This window comes from Thalia democratica, chromosome 7 (assembly GCF_965202585.1).
Source record: "Thalia democratica chromosome 7, ktThaDemo2.hap1.1, whole genome shotgun sequence".
In the NCBI taxonomy this organism is placed as follows: Eukaryota; Metazoa; Chordata; class Thaliacea; order Salpida; family Salpidae; genus Thalia; species Thalia democratica.
In genome coordinates, this window is record NC_139171.1 from 54,358,357 (window position 1) to 54,376,152 (window position 17,796).

Consider the following 17,796-nt stretch of genomic DNA (forward strand, 5'->3'; position numbering starts at 1 on the left):
ACTAAAAAAAGAAATGTACAACATATAAGTTTTCTTTACAAAAAAATAATATAGTACAACTATTTTTTCCTAAAGGTATTATAACAACGTCATAGCAAAATAGTTACAAACTAAAATGTTTAATTGTGTTTTTATATGATTAAAGATATGACAACTTTATTAAAGTTTTAATCTTAGTTTAATGTTTCTAAATAAAATATAATATTATATACACCTTTTAAAAATAATTGTTTTTATTGTGATAGACAGCTAAAATTATGAAAAACTATTAGGTAGATATCTTTAAAAATTTTGAAAAGTGATTCTAATCTAGCATAAGTAATTAAATGACTTTGAATTTAGCCTGCTATTTTTTACAAATGCACTGTCTTTTATGCGTAAATCATGATAATTTTGTCTCAAGCTTATAACAAAAACAAATGTGAAACTTTCAATTGCACTTGACAGTAAGTGGTACCATTTTTTTATGAGATAAAGTTGGTTAATGTCGGAAAACGCTATACGCTCCTTATGGAAAGAGAAATATAATTGTGAATAAATAAAATGACTTAAAACCTATCTCCTCCTTAAAATTTTGAATAAATACCTGAAATTTGCTAGAAATTTTACTTTTAATAATTTTAGAAAATTAAACATTTTTTGACACTTTAGTAAATTCTTTCAAAAAATATACATAAATTTTAAATTAAGAATTATTTTCTCATGAAATGAAACAGATAAAACTTATACTAAATGAAAATGGCCATCCACAACAACTTAATAATAAAATAATTTATTTACGTCTTATAAGTTTAAACAAAGTAAAGCCAGCAGGTCCGGAGAAACGTTTGATTCTTTTAGTACTACCTTATGTCAATAAGAGCTCAAGAGTTGTAGAGAGAAATATCTGTCGATTGGTAAGTGGGACTTATCATTCTGCAAAGCCGATCATTGTTTTCTTATCCAGACCAACGATTAGACCTTGGGACAAATATCCGATATAAGAATTTAAAAAAGTATTGTAGTTTACCAGTTTAACTTCTTCTGTGAAGCTAGTTATATCGGAATGACTTCAAGTCAATTTGGGAAAAGGATAAAGGAGCATATTTATAAAAGTATTGATGAATTTTGTAAAATGAGTAATAAGAAAAGTAAATCTTTTAGAGTAGTAAATGCTACAAAAAGGTCTGCTATTGCAGAACACCTAGTAAATAACATTGATTGTGCAAGTAAATTATAAATTGAAAAGATTTAAAATTATTAAAAACTGTTTTCAAATTTCTAATTTAACTAAACTTGAGGCTATTTGCATTTTGATAAGAAAACCTAAATTGAGTAAACATAAAGATTTTGATTATACTGTTTCGTTGTTTTCATAAATAGTTTTATAAGGTGTTACTATGTTTTATTAAGTTTTTAGTTGCATTGTATTTAGAAGTACTTATATATTGTTAATTACCCTTTGCTTTATTATTACTTTTACGTTGATTACATTTTCACTATACAAGCTAGATTTGAAACTTTATTTTTATTGCTTAGTATACAACTGATGAAATAAGCATGAAATATATATATTGTTCTGAAATTTGAGTCTATTGTATAATTTTCAAAAGAATCCAATAATTTTAACAATCTGTCATAAGAAAATCTTTAACTTATAACTAATTTTTTTTTTAGTTTTTGATCTTTAAATTTGACTTTAAACTTAAAAAGTCTCTGACGACAGGTTTTCTAAATATTGTAAGTAATATTTTCTAAAAAATTTTAACTTTGATTTTTTTATCTTTTTCTGCTTTTTTATATTTGTAACAAATTAATAGCTTAATGCAACAAATTACATTATTTTTGAATTTTTTCATACAAAAGGTGCATAGAGCAATAAGAAAATGCTACGATATTTTATAAAGCTATTAACAACCTGGTTTCATTAATACAAGTCTGAGCTTTGTAAAATGCAATGTTTTAATTTTACTATTTATTAATCTTTGTAGTAAAATGCAAGTTTGATGCAACAAGCGCAAAGGTTAGTAACGAATTTTCGAATCTTATTACGAATGTTGAAAAAGTTCCAGTAAGAAAGAAACCATATATAATTTGTCCTGAAAGTAACTTTTTTTAAAGCATTAGTTTGAAAAGTCCAGAAATAACAGCCTGTGTCTTACAGCACACCTCTAAATATATTAAGAAAAACATAAATGAAACAAAACATGTTAGCACACTTCCGACTGAATTTTCCTTTGCCGCTCGCCTAAAGTAATAAATTTTTAACAAAGCACAAGGTTTTTTTACCTCAAACTTAAACAAAGTTTCATTATTTCGATTTCATGGAGTTTTGTAAATCGTAAGTTCTATCAACTGTGTTCAAGTTAATTACATTTTAAACTAATGTGTTAAAAGTAATTCCAAAAAATAAAAGTGTTCATTTTGTTTAGCTTTACTAGTTATGATTACTCAAAATATACTCATAAGAAATATACTCATAAGCAATATACTCAAAACTTTTATTTAAATATTTTTTATTATCAAACTACTTTTTTTATGTTGCACATACTAGTAACTTACCTTACAACAATGTTTTCCAAACAACCTTTCAAAAACGTACAGTAACTATGATGATACTTGTTTGAAAATTATAAACTACTTTTAAACAAAATTTTTCGGTGTATATGAAAAACTACTTTAACAAGTAAGTAGTTTAACATTCAATTAGCTTTTCAAACAACTGATTCAAGCTGTTATACAGTTTAAAAAATAACCGATGCAATTTTGCTCGTTACACTTAAACCTTGATCAAACTAAGAACTTATTCTTTGCAGGTTTCAACCGAATAAAGTGTGCTGATAAAAGTAAACAAATGGATTTGGTTGTAAATTTTTTAAACAAAATAAAGTTAATTAGTATCAAAGAAATAAATAAGTCTAAAAAGCTTATGAAAACTAGCACTGGATATGAACTTAAACAAAAGTTGATATTTTTTGGACGAAAAATTTTACGTAAAAAAAGAGGTTGGTTTATTTTTTAAGCAGTATTAAGATACAAAGGGTGGTAAACAAAATAAAAACGAGTAAGAAAATCGAAAAGAAAAGCTTTTGAAATAAGGTTGACAAACCTTAGTGTTTGAATACAGCTTTGTTTACAATCAGAACTCATAAGCTTTCAAATTATCTTTAAAACTTTTTAACTTGAAAATAATGCAATTAAGCTTTTTTTTTCAAACTTTGTTTTGTCACTTCTCATAAATCTAAAGTCAGTCGAAACAACATAGAACAACTTATTACTTTGTTGACACATATTTTGAAACAAAAACAGTACTGTTTATTAAAGTTTACGATTGAAGTGTTTACCAAGTTAAACATGTGTTTAATTCAGTTTAAGTTGCTTTACTGCTAAAACTAGTTTCTTAGTTTACTCAACCTAGATTAATCATAAAGTTCTGTACAATTGCTTTCATTGACTAAATGTTTTGCTGTTCAAAATTCGTTACTAGTTATCACTAACTTACTATTAATGTAGTTCAGAACACAACTTAGGATAAGCTACATTTTATTCTCGGATGTCGTTCAGAACATAGCTGTTGTAGCAATAACATATAGATTTGAAAGAAAACAACTATTATCTTACTCAATTATAAATTATATAAAACAAGGTCTTTGCTTGACTCAAAGCTTTATGTTTGCCTTTTACGAAACTTGTACTATCATATAATAAGCTGTGAAAAAATGAAGGCTAAAAAAGTTTTATTTTTGCTTTGTCCAAGTTTTTTTTCTTCTTTAGATTTACAAAAACTGCATAGCTTAAAGCAACAAGTTACAGTAGTTTTAATTTTCTTATGTATAGCGTACATAAGAGTTACAAATAAGTGGTAACAAGTTTTTTACTTCTTTTCTTTGTATCATGTTTCACCTAATCATTTGGTTTATTTCGTATGCATGACAAGATAAGCAGCCTTAAACCAACTAAGTAGATGTAAGCTTTGTAAAATTAAATATTTAATTGTACAAGTTCATCATTTTATTAAAGTATTTTGTTGTGTTAAATTGTGTACCTGGTAATAGTGTTCTCTTTCTTTTGAACAATCGATCATGTTTACATTTATGTGTTATATCAGATTTGAATTGTTAAGAATGTTTCAGTTGTAATTGAACAGTTTTTTTTTAAGGACATTAAAAATTGTTTGTTGTTAACAGCTTAAAACGTTTTCAGTTGTTAAGTCAAAGTTTTATTTCTATTTCTGTTTAAGCGTATTATTTTCATTGAAAAATATAACTAGTTTTTACAATGACGTAGGCACAGCTTTTTTTAATAAACTAAAAAAAAATGAAATATTGAATTAAAAAAATGTCCACAAAGTAAGCATGAATAAGAATAAGTTTTATTTTGAAAAGAAAATTAAACGGAAAAAGCCTACGAAAAGGACACTCAAGTTAGTTAAAGCTTTTCACTAAGCATTCAGTAATAGTAAGCAATAAAGTAAGGATTAGGGCATCTAGCTAGAGTTCCCTTCTTAACAGCTGCACAAAAAAAGTAAAGTAGAGAAATTGCAGCAAGCTAGGTATTTAATAAATAATAGATTTATAGTTTGGAACGAAATGGTTTATGATTCTTTACCACCACAAAGTTGATTAAGTATGTACATTTGTGTTGTTGAGTCTAGTAGTCAATAGTAGCTTGTGTAATTAATTGGTGATCCACCTAACCTTTAAATTTAAAAAGTACATAGCTTAAAACAAACAAGTATAGTCGTTTTGAGTTGTCTCAAACATAGTTTAAAAAAGAGTTACAAAAAATGGTAAAAAAGTGTTCTTTTTTTTACCTTTGAATCATGTCGTTATTTGGCATAGCCACAGAAAAAAAAGTTCAACAAAACAAGTATGAGCTTTGTAAACAGAAAGATTATTTCAATAGTATGTTTGTTTTAAACAATCACTGTTGTTTACATTAGTTTAATTGTTCAACTTTTAAACACCTTTGTACTGTTTCATTTGCATTCTGATAAATAAGACTAATACACTTTTGACAATCAAACCTCCGTTAAATTAATACCATTGAGTATTTTTAAATATCAATGTAAAGTTTTCTTCTCATTTATTATAATGTCTTACTTAAGCATAAATTTTTATTTAGTATCGTTGTTTTTTTATTAAACTAACCACAAATATCTATTGAGTGTTTGATAAACAAGTCTAAAAAGTTAAATGAATCAGAGTGAGTTTTGTTTAAACAATACGTTAAACAAGAAGATGCCCATTGAAAAAACTTTTTTACCTAACATTTAAATAGTAGTGAAGCAGAAAAACTTGTTCTACGGTTTAAGCTCATTATCAAGAATAGTTTAAAATGAAAAGTAAAACTACAAAAACTGAAGTAAGTGTAACTAACTGGTAGAAATAAAAACAGAGAAACTCTGTTTTGAAAATTTATTTACAAGTTATTGAAGTACACTAACTGTTACTTTTTACCAACACGCACAATGTAGATATAAATTTGTACATTTTTTTGTCGCTTAGCTAGAGCTTGTTTGACATTCTTTACTCGACATTAGTAGCTGGTCAAATCAATTGGTGGTCCTGATTACTTTAGATTTGTAGAAACATGACTTTAAGCAAACTATTAGAGTTGTTTTAGGTCATCAATTTGTCTCATTTCTAATTAAAACAAGTAACTTTTACTTTGAAAACTAGCATAATAAATTACTTAAAAAAGTATAAGCAGTTAATTTTTTGTGTTTTACCAATAATGAGCTGGTTTGTTTTATGTGTTTATGTTTTGAATTGAAAATGTTTCTTAAACAAGGTAAACAGAAGTTAACTTTGAAAGAAGGAATATTTAATTTGAAAAACACATTTATTATTTTTTGTTTTTAACAATCACTTTTAATTCATTTATGCATTCTTATGTTTTCAAAATGTGTTACATGGCTTCAATTGCAATTAAATTGATAAGAAGGAAAAACGTTTAAAAAGTTAAAGCTCGGTTGTGTTAATAATAATCAACAACAACTTATAATGAATACTAAGTTTTTGCTTGTTATAAGTGATATAAATTTCTGTTTAAAAAGTTTTGTAATTTATTGAATGCTTTTACAGAACTTCAACAAACGAATAAAAAAAAATGTTACGTACAAAAAGTATTCAGATGAAAAATCTTACGGACAACATAATCAAGTTAGTTAAGCCTCATTTAATTACAAGTACTACTACTGTTTTGTGAATAAGATTAATGCAATGCTTTTTCTACAATATAACGAGTTACAAATTTATTAAGTATTTGAAACAAAAAATAGTTTGTTCATTCAAGTGTATGAGTTTTTAATTTACACGAATAAGAACTTATTTGTACTAAGCTTACATTCTTAACTGTAGCTTGTACTTTAAGTAAATATCAAAAGCTGGTTCTATTCTAATGGTGGTCCTGAAAAGGACCGGTTGTTGAGCGTTTATTTTGAGCTGGTGTACTTGGTAACAGCTTTAGTTCCTTCTGAAACTGCGTGCTTTGACAACTCGCCGGGGAGCAAGAGCCTGACAGCAGTTTGGATTTCGCGGCTGCTAACAGTAGACCTTTTGTTGTAATGAGCCAAACGTGAAGCCTCTGCTGCAATGCGCTCGAAGATGTCGTTGACAAAAGAGTTCATGATTCCCATCGCCTTGCTGGAGATTCCGGTGTCGGGGTGCACTTGCTTCAAAACTTTGTACACGTAGATGCCAAAGCTTTCTTTGTTCCTCCTCCTTCGCTTCTTCTTGCCGTCGACCGGAGCGGTCTTGGCTACTGACTTCTTCGCGCCTTTGGTTGCTGTCATGATGATGTGTGAACTTCAGTCTCGGCGCCGGTTTATATCCTGAAAAATTATGCAAATTAGCACAGTTCCGTACGCGAACGATTGCTAATTTCTCTCACTTCACAATTCTCTCGTTTGTTGTAAATACTTTTGGTGGTCCTGAAAAGGACCTGGTTTTTTTTAACTTAGGCTGACTTTTTTGAAGCGGTCTTCTTAGGCAACAGTACTGCCTGGATGTTTGGAAGAACACCACCTTGAGCAATTGTGACGCCGCCGAGAAGTTTGTTCAACTCTTCGTCGTTGCGAATAGCTAGTTGCAAATGGCGAGGAATGATCCTGCTTTTCTTGTTGTCACGAGCAGCGTTACCGGCAAGCTCGAGCACTTCTGCGCTCAAGTACTCGAGAACGGCAGCCAGATAAACTGGAGCACCAGCTCCGACTCTTTGGCTGTAGTTGCCGGTGCGCAACAGGCGGTGCACGCGACCGACTGGAAACTGCAGTCCTGCACGGGAAGACCTGCTCTTCGGCTTAGATTTGAGTTTTGATCCTTTACCACGTCCTGACATTTTGTTGTTCGAATGATTGTGATGATAGCTTGCACAGCTCAATATACAACTCATACCTAACCGCGTCGAACGAACAACTAATTTGCATATGTCATAGCTAATGCTAATCTTGTCAATAATGTTGTAAAAACTTTTATATTGAATTAGGTGGTCCTAAAAAGGACCGGGTTTGCTTAAAGCGATTAGCCACCGAAGCCGTACAAGGTTCTTCCTTGACGCTTGAGTGCGTACACGACGTCGAGTGCTGTGACGGTCTTGCGCTTGGCGTGCTCTGTGTATGTTACTGCATCGCGAATAACATTTTCCAAGAAAACTTTCATGACGCCTCTCGTTTCTTCATAAATCAGTCCCGAGATTCGCTTAACTCCGCCTCGGCGAGCCAAACGGCGGATTGCCGGCTTCGTGATGCCTTGGATGTTATCGCGAAGTACTTTGCGATGGCGCTTAGCACCTCCTTTTCCCAAGCCTTTACCTCCTTTGCCGCGTCCAGACATGTTGTTGAATATACTTATTTCGTCAGTGCGTCGAGTTTATATAAAAGCTGTTACGGACGCGTACGGTTACTACTAAACTAATTTGCATACTCAAAAAAGTCTCTTAACTTACATCTTTTCGTTTGCTTTCTTTTTCTCACTATCAAAGTTTTAAGGTGGCCCTGAAAAGGACCGGTTTTAGCTAACGCTTAAGCTCTTTCGCCACGCATTCTCCTGGCGAGCTGGATGTCTTTGGGCATGATTGTCACACGCTTGGCGTGGATCGCGCAAAGGTTGGTATCTTCGAACAAACCAACGAGGTACGCCTCGCTTGCTTCTTGCAAAGCCATAACGGCACTGCTTTGGAACCTCAAGTCAGTTTTGAAGTCTTGAGCAATTTCACGTACCAGACGCTGGAAAGGCAACTTGCGCAAAAGAAGCTCAGTTGACTTCTGGTAGCGTCTGATTTCTCTCAGAGCAACTGTGCCGGGCCTGTAGCGATGAGGCTTCTTCACACCTCCGGTAGCGGGTGCGCTCTTGCGAGCGGCCTTGGTGGCGAGCTGTTTCCTTGGAGCCTTGCCTCCGGTTGACTTACGAGCGGTTTGCTTGGTACGAGCCATTTTGATGATAAATCTGTTTGTTGCAAGACAGCTTATATACTGTTCGCATAGACACGGACGCGAGCGATTCCGCTGTGTAGTCTAATTTGCATATTTTCAACTTAGCATTGTTTATGCATTTTGAGTTGCGTTATACTTTGTTTGAGTGGTCCTAAAAAGGACCTTGGGTAAAAGAACAACTTATTTTTTGCAGCTCTTCTTCTTGGATGCTTTTTTGGCTGCCGGCTTCTTCTTGGTTACTTTCTTCTTCTTGCTTGCAGCTTTTTTAGATGCTGCCTTCTTAGGAGCGCACTTTTTAGCAGGTCGCTTTTTGGCTGCTGGTTTTTTTGCAGCCTTCTTGGGAGCACACTTCTTTTTTGGTTTTTTAACTGCGGCCTTCTTTGCTGCTGGCTTTTTAGCTACTTTTTTTGTCCTCTTCTTGGGCCCAGCAGCTGGCATTGGAGCAAGCTTGAACGAGCCAGAAGCGCCTTTTCCAGTTGTCTGGAGAAAAGCACCTTTGGTCACGCCGCTGGTAAGTGCTCTCTTCAAGTGAGAATTGGAAGCTGTGAGGTCAAGCTTGTAGGTGTCCGCGATATACTTTTGTATCTTCTGGCGGGATGTACCTTTTCGTTCCTTCATTGCTCCAAGGGCAGAGCTAATCATTTCCCTGTAAGTAGGGTGCTCTGCCTTCTTGGCGCTTGGTCTCTTGGAAGACCTGGCTGCGGCTGGCGCTGGTACTGCTGCTACTGCTGTGGTAGACATGTTGAATGAAAATTAAAGCGACCAAAACCTTACTTGCAAGAGTTACTGACTGTGACGAATTGACTGTTGAGCAGTTATGTTTTGCAAGGTACCTTTTACTTCTTAATACAAGCATTATCACGTTTGTTTAAGACACATATGCTTATAAAAACTTAGTTGTCTTATTACGAATGTTGAAAAAGTTCCAGTAAGAAAGAAACCATATCTAACTTGTTCTGAAAGTAACTTTTTTTAAAACATTAGTTTGAAAAGTCCAGAAATAACAGCCTGTATCTTACAGCACACCTCTAAATATATTAAGAAAAACATAAATGAAAAAAAAACATGTTAGCACACTTCCGACTGAATTTTCCTTTGCCGCTCGCCTAAAGTAATAAAATCTTAACAAAGCACAAGGTTATTTTACCTCAAACTTAAACAAAGTTTCATTATTTCGATTTCATGGAGTTTTGTAAATCGTAAGTTCTATCAAGTGTGTTCAAGTTAATTACATTTTAAACTAATGTGTTAAAAGTAATTCCAAAAAATAAAAGTGTTCATTTTGTTTAGCTTTACTAGTTATGATTACTCAAAATATACTCATAAGCAATATACTCAAAACTTTTATTAAAATTTTTTTTTTATTAAACTATTTTTTTTATGTTGTACATACTAGTAACTTACCTTACAACAATGTTTTCCAAACAACCTTTCAAAAACGTACAGTAACTATGATCATACTTGTTTGAAAATTATAAACTACTTTTAAACAAAATTTTTCGGTGTATATGAAAAACTAGTTTAACAAGTAAGTAGTTCAACATTAAATTAGCATTTCAAACAACTGATTCAAGCTGTTATACAGTTTAAAAAATACCGATGCAATTTTGCTCGTTACACTTAAACCTTGATCAAACGAAGAACTTATTCTTTGCAGATTTCAACCGAACAAAGTGTGCTGATAAAAGTGAACAAATGGATTTGGTTGTAAATTTTTCAAACAAAATAAAGTCAATTAGATTCAAAGAAATAAATAAGTCGAAAAAGCTTATGAAAACTAGCACTGAATATGAACTTAAACAAAAGTTGATATTTTTTGGACGAAAAATTTTACGTAAAAAAAGAGGTTGGTTTATTTTTTAAGCAGTATTAAGATACAAAGGGTAGTAAACAAAATAAAAACGAGTAAAGAAATCGAAAAGAAAAGCTTTTGAAATAAGGTTGACAAACGTTAGTGTTTGAATACAGCTTTGTTTACAATCAGAACTCATAAGCTTTCAAATTATCTTTAAAAAATAATGCAATTAAGCTTTTTTTTTCAAACTTTGTTTTGTCACTTCTCATAAATCTAAAGTCAGTCGAAACAACATAGAACAACTTATTACTTTCTTGACACATATTTTGAAACAACAACAGTACTGTTTATTAAAGTTTACGATTGAAGTGTTTACCAAGTTAAACATGTGTTTAATTCAGTTTAAGTTGCTTTACTGCTAAAACTAGTTTCTTAGTTTACTCAACCTAGATTAATCATAAAGTTCTGTACAATTGCTTTCATTGACTCGTTACTAGTTATCACTAACTTACTATTAATGTAGTTCAGAACACAACTTAGGATAAGCTACATTTTATTCTCGGATGTCGTTCAGAACATAGCTGTTGTAGCAACAACATACAGATTTGAAAGAAAACAACTATTATCTTACTCAATTATAAATTATATAAAACAAGGTCTTTGCTTGACTCAAAGCTTTATGTTTGCCTATTACGAAACTTGTACTATCATATAATAAGCTGTGAAAAAATGAAGGCTAAAAAAGTTTTATTTTTGCTTTGTCCAAACTTTTTTTCTTCTTTAGATTTACAAAAACTGCATAGCTTAAAGCAACAAGTTACAGTAATTTTAATTTTCTTATGTATAGCGTACATAAGAGTTACAAATAAGTGGTAGCAAGTTTTTTACTTCTTTTCTTTGTATCATGTTTCACCTAATCATTTGGTTTATTTCGTATGCATGACAAGATAGGCAGCCTTAAACCAACCAAGTAGATGTAAGCTTAGTAAAATTAAATATTTAATTGTACAAGTTCATCATTTTATTAAAGTATTTTGTTGTGTTAAATTGTGTACCTGGTAATAGTGTTCTCTTTCTTTTGAACAATCGATCATGTTTACATTTATGTGTTATATCAGATTTGAATTGTTAAGAATGTTTCAGTTGTAATTGAACAGTTTTTTTTTAAGGACATTAAAAATTGTTTGTTGTTAACAGCTTAAAACGTTTTCAGTTGTTAAGTCAAAGTTTTATTTCTATTTCTGTTTAAGCGTATTATTTTCATTGAAAAATATAACTAGTTTTTACAATGACGTAGGCACAGCTTTTTTTAATAAACTAAAAAAAATGAAATATTGAATTAAAAAAATGTCCACAAAGTAAGCATGAATAAGAATAAGTTTTATTTTGAAAAGAAAATTAAACGGAAAAAGCCTACGAAAAGGACACTCAAGTTAGTTAAAGCTTTTCACTAAGCATTCAGTAATAGTAAGCAATAAAGTAAGGATTAGGGCAGTTATCTAGCTAGAGTTCCCTTCTTAACAGCTGCACAAAAAAAGTAAAGTAGAGAAATTGTAGCAAGCTAGGTATTTAATAAATAATAGATTTATAGTTTGGAACGAAATGGTTTATGATTCTTTACCACCACAAAGTTGATTAAGTATGTACATTTGTGTTGTTGAGTCTAGTAGTCAATAGTAGCTTGTGTAATTAATTGGTGATCCACCTAACCTTTAAATTTAAAAAGTACATAGCTTAAAACAAACAAGTATAGTCGTTTTGAGTTGTCTCAAACATAGTTTAAAAAAGAGTTACAAAAAATGGTAAAAAAGTGTTCTTTTTTTTACCTTTGAATCATGTCGTTATTTGGCATAGCCACAGAAAAAAAAGTTCAACAAAACAAGTATGAGCTTTGTAAACAGAAAGATTATTTCAATAGTATGTTTGTTTTAAACAATCACTGTTGTTTACATTAGTTTAATTGTTCAACTTTTAAACACCTTTGTACTGTTTCATTTGCATTCTGATAAATAAGACTAATACACTTTTGACAATCAAACCTCCGTTAAATTAATACCATTGAGTATTTTTAAATATCAATGTAAAGTTTTCTTCTCATTTATTATAATGTCTTACTTAAGCATAAATTTTTATTTAGTATTGTTGTTTTTTATTAAACTAACCACAAATATCTATTGAGTGTTTGATAAACAAGTCTAAAAAGTTAATTGAACCAGAGTGAGTTTTGTTTAAACAACACGTTAAACAAGAAGATGCCCATTGAAAAAACTTTTTTACCTAACATTTAAATAGTAGTGAAGCAGAAAAACTTGTTCTACGGTTTAAGCTAATTATCAAGAATAGTTTAAAATGAAAAGTAAAACTACAAAAACTGAAGTAAGTGTAACTAACTGGTAGAAATAAAAACAGAGAAATTCTGTTTTGAAAATTTATTTACAAGTTATTGAAGTACACTAACTGTTACTTTTCACCAACACGCACAATGTAGATATAAATTTGTACATTTTTTTGTCGCTTAGCTAGAGCTTGTTTGACATTCTTTATCGACATTAGTAGCTGGTCAAATCAATTGGTGGTCCTGATTACTTTAGATTTGTAGAAACATGACTTTAAGCAAACTATTAGAGTTGTTTTAGGTCATCAATTTGTCTCATTTCTAATTAAAACAAGTAACTTTTACTTTGAAAACTAGCATAATAAATTACTTAAAAAAGTATAAGCAGTTAATTTTTTGTGTTTTACCAATAATGAGCTGGTTTGTTTTATGTATTTATGTTTTGAATTGAAAATGTTTCTTAAACAAGGTAAACAGAAGTTAACTTTGAAAGAAGGAATATTTAATTTGAAAAAGACATTTATTATTTTTTGTTTTGAACAATCACTTTTATATTCATTTATGTATTCTTATGTTTTCAAAACGTGTTACATGGCTTCAATTGCAATTAAATTGATAAGAAGGAAAAACGTTTAAAAAGTTAAAGCTCGGTTGTGTTAATAATAATCAACAACAACTTAAAATTAAAACTAAGTTTTTGCTTGTTATAAGTGATATAAATTTCTGTTTAAAAAGTTTTGTAATTTATTTAATGCTTTTACAGAACTTCAACAAACGAATAAAAAAAATGTTACGTACAAAAAGTATTCAGATGAAAAATCTTACGGACAACATAATCAAGTTAGTTAAGCCTCATTTAATTACAAGTACTACTACTGTTTTGTGAATAAGACTAATGCAATGCTTTTTCTACAATATAACGAGTTACAAATTTATTAAGTGTTTGAAACAAAAAATAGTTTGTTCATTCAAGTGTATGAGTTTTTAATTTACACGAATAAGAACTTATTTGTACTATTACTAAGCTTACATTCTTAACTGTAGCTTGTACTTTAAGTAAATATCAAAAGCTGGTTCTATTCTAATGGTGGTCCTGAAAAGGACCGGTTGTTGAGCGTTTATTTTGAGCTGGTGTACTTGGTAACAGCTTTAGTTCCTTCTGAAACTGCGTGCTTTGACAACTCGCCGGGGAGCAAGAGCCTGACAGCAGTTTGGATTTCGCGGCTGCTAACAGTAGACCTCTTGTTGTAATGAGCCAAACGTGAAGCCTCTGCTGCAATGCGCTCGAAGATGTCGTTGACAAAAGAGTTCATGATTCCCATTGCCTTGCTGGAGATTCCGGTGTCGGGGTGCACTTGCTTCAAAACTTTGTACACGTAGATGCCAAAGCTTTCTTTGTTCCTCCTCCTTCGCTTCTTCTTGCCGTCGACCGGAGCGGTCTTGGCTACTGACTTCTTCGCGCCTTTGGTTGCTGTCATGATGATGTGTGAACTTCAGTCTCGGCGCCGGTTTATATCCTGAAAAATTATGCAAATTAGCAGAGTTCCGTACGCGAACGATAGCTAATTTCTCTCACTTCACAATTCTCTCGTTTGTTGTAAATACTTTTGGTGGTCCTGAAAAGGACCTGGTTTTTTTTAACTTAGGCTGACTTTTTTGAAGCGGTCTTCTTAGGCAACAGTACTGCCTGGATGTTTGGAAGAACACCACCTTGAGCAATTGTGACGCCGCCGAGAAGTTTGTTCAACTCTTCGTCGTTGCGAATAGCTAGTTGCAAATGGCGAGGAATGATCCTGCTTTTCTTGTTGTCACGAGCAGCGTTACCGGCAAGCTCGAGCACTTCTGCGCTCAAGTACTCGAGAACGGCAGCCAGATAAACTGGAGCACCAGCTCCGACTCTTTGGCTGTAGTTGCCGGTGCGCAACAGGCGGTGCACGCGACCGACTGGAAACTGCAGTCCTGCACGGGAAGACCTGCTCTTCGGCTTAGATTTGAGTTTTGATCCTTTACCACGTCCTGACATTTTGTTGTTCGAATGATTGTGATGATAGCTTGCACAGCTCAATATACAACTCATACCTAACCGCGTCGAACGAACAACTAATTTGCATATGTCATAGCTAATGCTAATCTTGTCAATAATGTTGTAAAAACTTTTATATTGAATTAGGTGGTCCTAAAAAGGACCGGGTTTGCTTAAAGCGATTAGCCACCGAAGCCGTACAAGGTTCTTCCTTGACGCTTGAGTGCGTACACGACGTCGAGTGCTGTGACGGTCTTGCGCTTGGCGTGCTCTGTGTATGTTACTGCATCGCGAATAACATTTTCCAAGAAAACTTTCATGACGCCTCTCGTTTCTTCATAAATCAGTCCCGAGATTCGCTTAACTCCGCCTCGGCGAGCCAAACGGCGGATTGCCGGCTTCGTGATGCCTTGGATGTTATCGCGAAGTACTTTGCGATGGCGCTTAGCACCTCCTTTTCCCAAGCCTTTACCTCCTTTGCCGCGTCCAGACATGTTGTTGAATATACTTATTTCGTCAGTGCGTCGAGTTTATATACAAGCTGTTACGGACGCGTACGGTTACTACTAAACTAATTTGCATACTCAAAAAAGTCTCTTAACTTACATCTTTTCGTTTGCTTTCTTTTTCTCACTATCAAAGTTTTAAGGTGGCCCTGAAAAGGACCGGTTTTAGCTAACGCTTAAGCTCTTTCGCCACGCATTCTCCTGGCGAGCTGGATGTCTTTGGGCATGATTGTCACACGCTTGGCGTGGATCGCGCAAAGGTTGGTATCTTCGAACAAACCAACGAGGTACGCCTCGCTTGCTTCTTGCAAAGCCATAACGGCACTGCTTTGGAACCTCAAGTCAGTTTTGAAGTCTTGAGCAATTTCACGTACCAGACGCTGGAAAGGCAACTTGCGCAAAAGAAGCTCAGTTGACTTCTGGTAGCGTCTGATTTCTCTCAGAGCAACTGTGCCGGGCCTGTAGCGATGAGGCTTCTTCACACCTCCGGTAGCGGGTGCGCTCTTGCGAGCGGCCTTGGTGGCGAGCTGTTTCCTTGGAGCCTTGCCTCCGGTTGACTTACGAGCGGTTTGCTTGGTACGAGCCATTTTGATGATAAATCTGTTTGTTGCAAGACAGCTTATATACTGTTCGCATAGACACGGACGCGAGCGATTCCGCTGTGTAGTCTAATTTGCATATTTTCAACTTAGCATTGTTTATGCATTTTGAGTTGCGTTATACTTTGTTTGAGTGGTCCTAAAAAGGACCTTGGGTAAAAGAACAACTTATTTTTTGCAGCTCTTCTTCTTGGATGCTTTTTTGGCTGCCGGCTTCTTCTTGGTTACTTTCTTCTTCTTGCTTGCAGCTTTTTTAGATGCTGCCTTCTTAGGAGCGCACTTTTTAGCAGGTCGCTTTTTGGCTGCTGGTTTTTTTGCAGCCTTCTTGGGAGCACACTTCTTTTTTGGTTTTTTAACTGCGGCCTTCTTTGCTGCTGGCTTTTTAGCTACTTTTTTTGTCCTCTTCTTGGGCCCAGCAGCTGGCATTGGAGCAAGCTTGAACGAGCCAGAAGCGCCTTTTCCAGTTGTCTGGAGAAAAGCACCTTTGGTCACGCCGCTGGTAAGTGCTCTCTTCAAGTGAGAATTGGAAGCTGTGAGGTCCAGCTTGTAGGTGTCCGCGATATACTTTTGTATCTTCTGGCGGGATGTACCTTTTCGTTCCTTCATTGCTCCAAGGGCAGAGCTAATCATTTCCCTGTAAGTAGGGTGCTCTGCCTTCTTGGCGCTTGGTCTCTTGGAAGACCTGGCTGCGGCTGGCGCTGGTACTGCTGCTACTGCTGTGGTAGACATGTTGAATGAAAATTAAAGCGACCAAAACCTTACTTGCAAGAGTTACTGACTGTGACGAATTGACTGTTGAGCAGTTATGTTTTGCAAGGTACCTTTTACTTCTTAATACAAGCATTATCACGTTTGTTTAAGACACATATGCTTATAAAAATTTAGTTGTCTTATTACGAATGTTGAAAAAGTTCCAGTAAGAAAGAAACCATATCTAACTTGTTCTGAAAGTAACTTTTTTTAAAACATTAGTTTGAAAAGTCAAGAAATAACAGCCTGTATCTTACAGCACACCTCTAAATATATTAAGAAAAACATAAATGAAAAAAAAACATGTTAGCACACTTCCGACTGAATTTTCCTTTGCCGCTCGCCTAAAGTAATAAAATTTTAACAAAGCACAAGGTTTTTTTACCTCAAACTTAAACAAAGCTTCATTATTTCGATTTCATGGAGTTTTGTAAATCGTAAGTTCTATCAAGTGTGTTCAAGTTAATTACATTTTAAACTAATGTGTTAAAAGTAATTCCAAAAAATAAAAGTGTTCATTTTGTTTAGCTTTACTAGTTATGATTACTCAAAATATACTCATAAGCAATATACTCAAAACTTTTATTAAAATTTTTTTTTTATTAAACTGTTTTTTTTATGTTGCACATACTAGTAACTTACCTTACAACAATGTTTTCCAAACAACCTTTCAAAAACGTACAGTAACTATGATCATACTTGTTTGAAAATTATAAACTACTTTTAAACAAAATTTTTCGGTGTATATGAAAAACTAGTTTAACAAGTAAGTAGTTCAACATTAAATTAGCATTTCAAACAACTGATTCAAGCTGTTATACAGTTTAAAAAATACCGATGCAATTTTGCTCGTTACACTTAAACCTTGATCAAACTAAGAACTTATTCTTTGCAGATTTCAACCGAACAAAGTGTGCTGATAAAAGTGAACAAATGGATTTGGTTGTAAATTTTTCAAACAAAATAAAGTCAATTAGATTCAAAGAAATAAATAAGTCGAAAAAGCTTATGAAAACTAGCACTGAATATGAACTTAAACAAAAGTTGATATTTTTTGGACGAAAAATTTTACGTAAAAAAAGAGGTTGGTTTATTTTTTAAGCAGTATTAAGATACAAAGGGTAGTAAACAAAATAAAAACGAGTAAAGAAATCGAAAAGAAAAGCTTTTGAAATAAGGTTGACAAACGTTAGTGTTTGAATACAGCTTTGTTTACAATCAGAACTCATAAGCTTTCAAATTATCTTTAAAAAATAATGCAATTAAGCTTTTTTTTTCAAACTTTGTTTTGTCACTTCTCATAAATCTAAAGTCAGTCGAAACAACATAGAACAACTTATTACTTTCTTGACACATATTTTGAAACAACAACAGT

The 17,796-nt window shown here is 32.9% G+C and overlaps 8 protein-coding genes across 8 annotated transcripts; all 8 read right to left on the reverse strand.

The window, feature by feature from the left end:
- Window positions 1–6,415: 6,415 nt before the first annotated feature.
- On the reverse strand, window positions 6,416–6,775 carry LOC145841574 (histone H2B 1/2-like). Its single transcript, XM_082948928.1, has one exon. The coding sequence runs from the start codon at window positions 6,773–6,775 to the stop codon at window positions 6,416–6,418; it is 360 nt and encodes a 119-aa protein (XP_082805054.1).
- Window positions 6,776–6,939: 164 nt separating this feature from the next.
- On the reverse strand, window positions 6,940–7,320 carry LOC145841575 (histone H2A). Its single transcript, XM_082948929.1, has one exon. It carries the CDS (start codon window positions 7,318–7,320, stop codon window positions 6,940–6,942), a length of 381 nt encoding a protein of 126 aa, XP_082805055.1.
- A 182-nt stretch (window positions 7,321–7,502) lies between these two features.
- On the reverse strand, window positions 7,503–7,814 carry LOC145841576 (histone H4-like). The gene has a single exon (XM_082948931.1). It carries the CDS (start codon window positions 7,812–7,814, stop codon window positions 7,503–7,505), a length of 312 nt encoding a protein of 103 aa, XP_082805057.1.
- A 188-nt stretch (window positions 7,815–8,002) lies between these two features.
- Window positions 8,003–8,413, reverse strand: LOC145841577 (histone H3). The gene has a single exon (XM_082948932.1). The coding sequence runs from the start codon at window positions 8,411–8,413 to the stop codon at window positions 8,003–8,005; it is 411 nt and encodes a 136-aa protein (XP_082805058.1).
- A 5,248-nt stretch (window positions 8,414–13,661) lies between these two features.
- LOC145841578 (histone H2B 1/2-like) lies at window positions 13,662–14,021 on the reverse strand. The gene has a single exon (XM_082948933.1). It carries the CDS (start codon window positions 14,019–14,021, stop codon window positions 13,662–13,664), a length of 360 nt encoding a protein of 119 aa, XP_082805059.1.
- A 164-nt stretch (window positions 14,022–14,185) lies between these two features.
- LOC145841579 (histone H2A) lies at window positions 14,186–14,566 on the reverse strand. The gene has a single exon (XM_082948934.1). The coding sequence runs from the start codon at window positions 14,564–14,566 to the stop codon at window positions 14,186–14,188; it is 381 nt and encodes a 126-aa protein (XP_082805060.1).
- A 182-nt stretch (window positions 14,567–14,748) lies between these two features.
- On the reverse strand, window positions 14,749–15,060 carry LOC145841580 (histone H4-like). Its single transcript, XM_082948935.1, has one exon. The coding sequence runs from the start codon at window positions 15,058–15,060 to the stop codon at window positions 14,749–14,751; it is 312 nt and encodes a 103-aa protein (XP_082805061.1).
- A 188-nt stretch (window positions 15,061–15,248) lies between these two features.
- LOC145841581 (histone H3) lies at window positions 15,249–15,659 on the reverse strand. The gene has a single exon (XM_082948936.1). It carries the CDS (start codon window positions 15,657–15,659, stop codon window positions 15,249–15,251), a length of 411 nt encoding a protein of 136 aa, XP_082805062.1.
- Between the last annotated feature and the right edge of the window lie 2,137 nt (window positions 15,660–17,796).

What these genes read in the sequence shown, in the direction of transcription:
- LOC145841579 (XM_082948934.1), bottom strand. Translation starts at nt 14,566, where the DNA reads ATGTCAGGACGTGGTAAAGGATCAAAACTCAAATCTAAGCCGAAGAGC.
- LOC145841577 (XM_082948932.1), bottom strand. Translation starts at nt 8,413, where the DNA reads ATGGCTCGTACCAAGCAAACCGCTCGTAAGTCAACCGGAGGCAAGGCT.
- LOC145841580 (XM_082948935.1), bottom strand. Translation starts at nt 15,060, where the DNA reads ATGTCTGGACGCGGCAAAGGAGGTAAAGGCTTGGGAAAAGGAGGTGCT.
- LOC145841581 (XM_082948936.1), bottom strand. Translation starts at nt 15,659, where the DNA reads ATGGCTCGTACCAAGCAAACCGCTCGTAAGTCAACCGGAGGCAAGGCT.
- LOC145841576 (XM_082948931.1), bottom strand. Translation starts at nt 7,814, where the DNA reads ATGTCTGGACGCGGCAAAGGAGGTAAAGGCTTGGGAAAAGGAGGTGCT.
- LOC145841578 (XM_082948933.1), bottom strand. Translation starts at nt 14,021, where the DNA reads ATGACAGCAACCAAAGGCGCGAAGAAGTCAGTAGCCAAGACCGCTCCG.
- LOC145841574 (XM_082948928.1), bottom strand. Translation starts at nt 6,775, where the DNA reads ATGACAGCAACCAAAGGCGCGAAGAAGTCAGTAGCCAAGACCGCTCCG.
- LOC145841575 (XM_082948929.1), bottom strand. Translation starts at nt 7,320, where the DNA reads ATGTCAGGACGTGGTAAAGGATCAAAACTCAAATCTAAGCCGAAGAGC.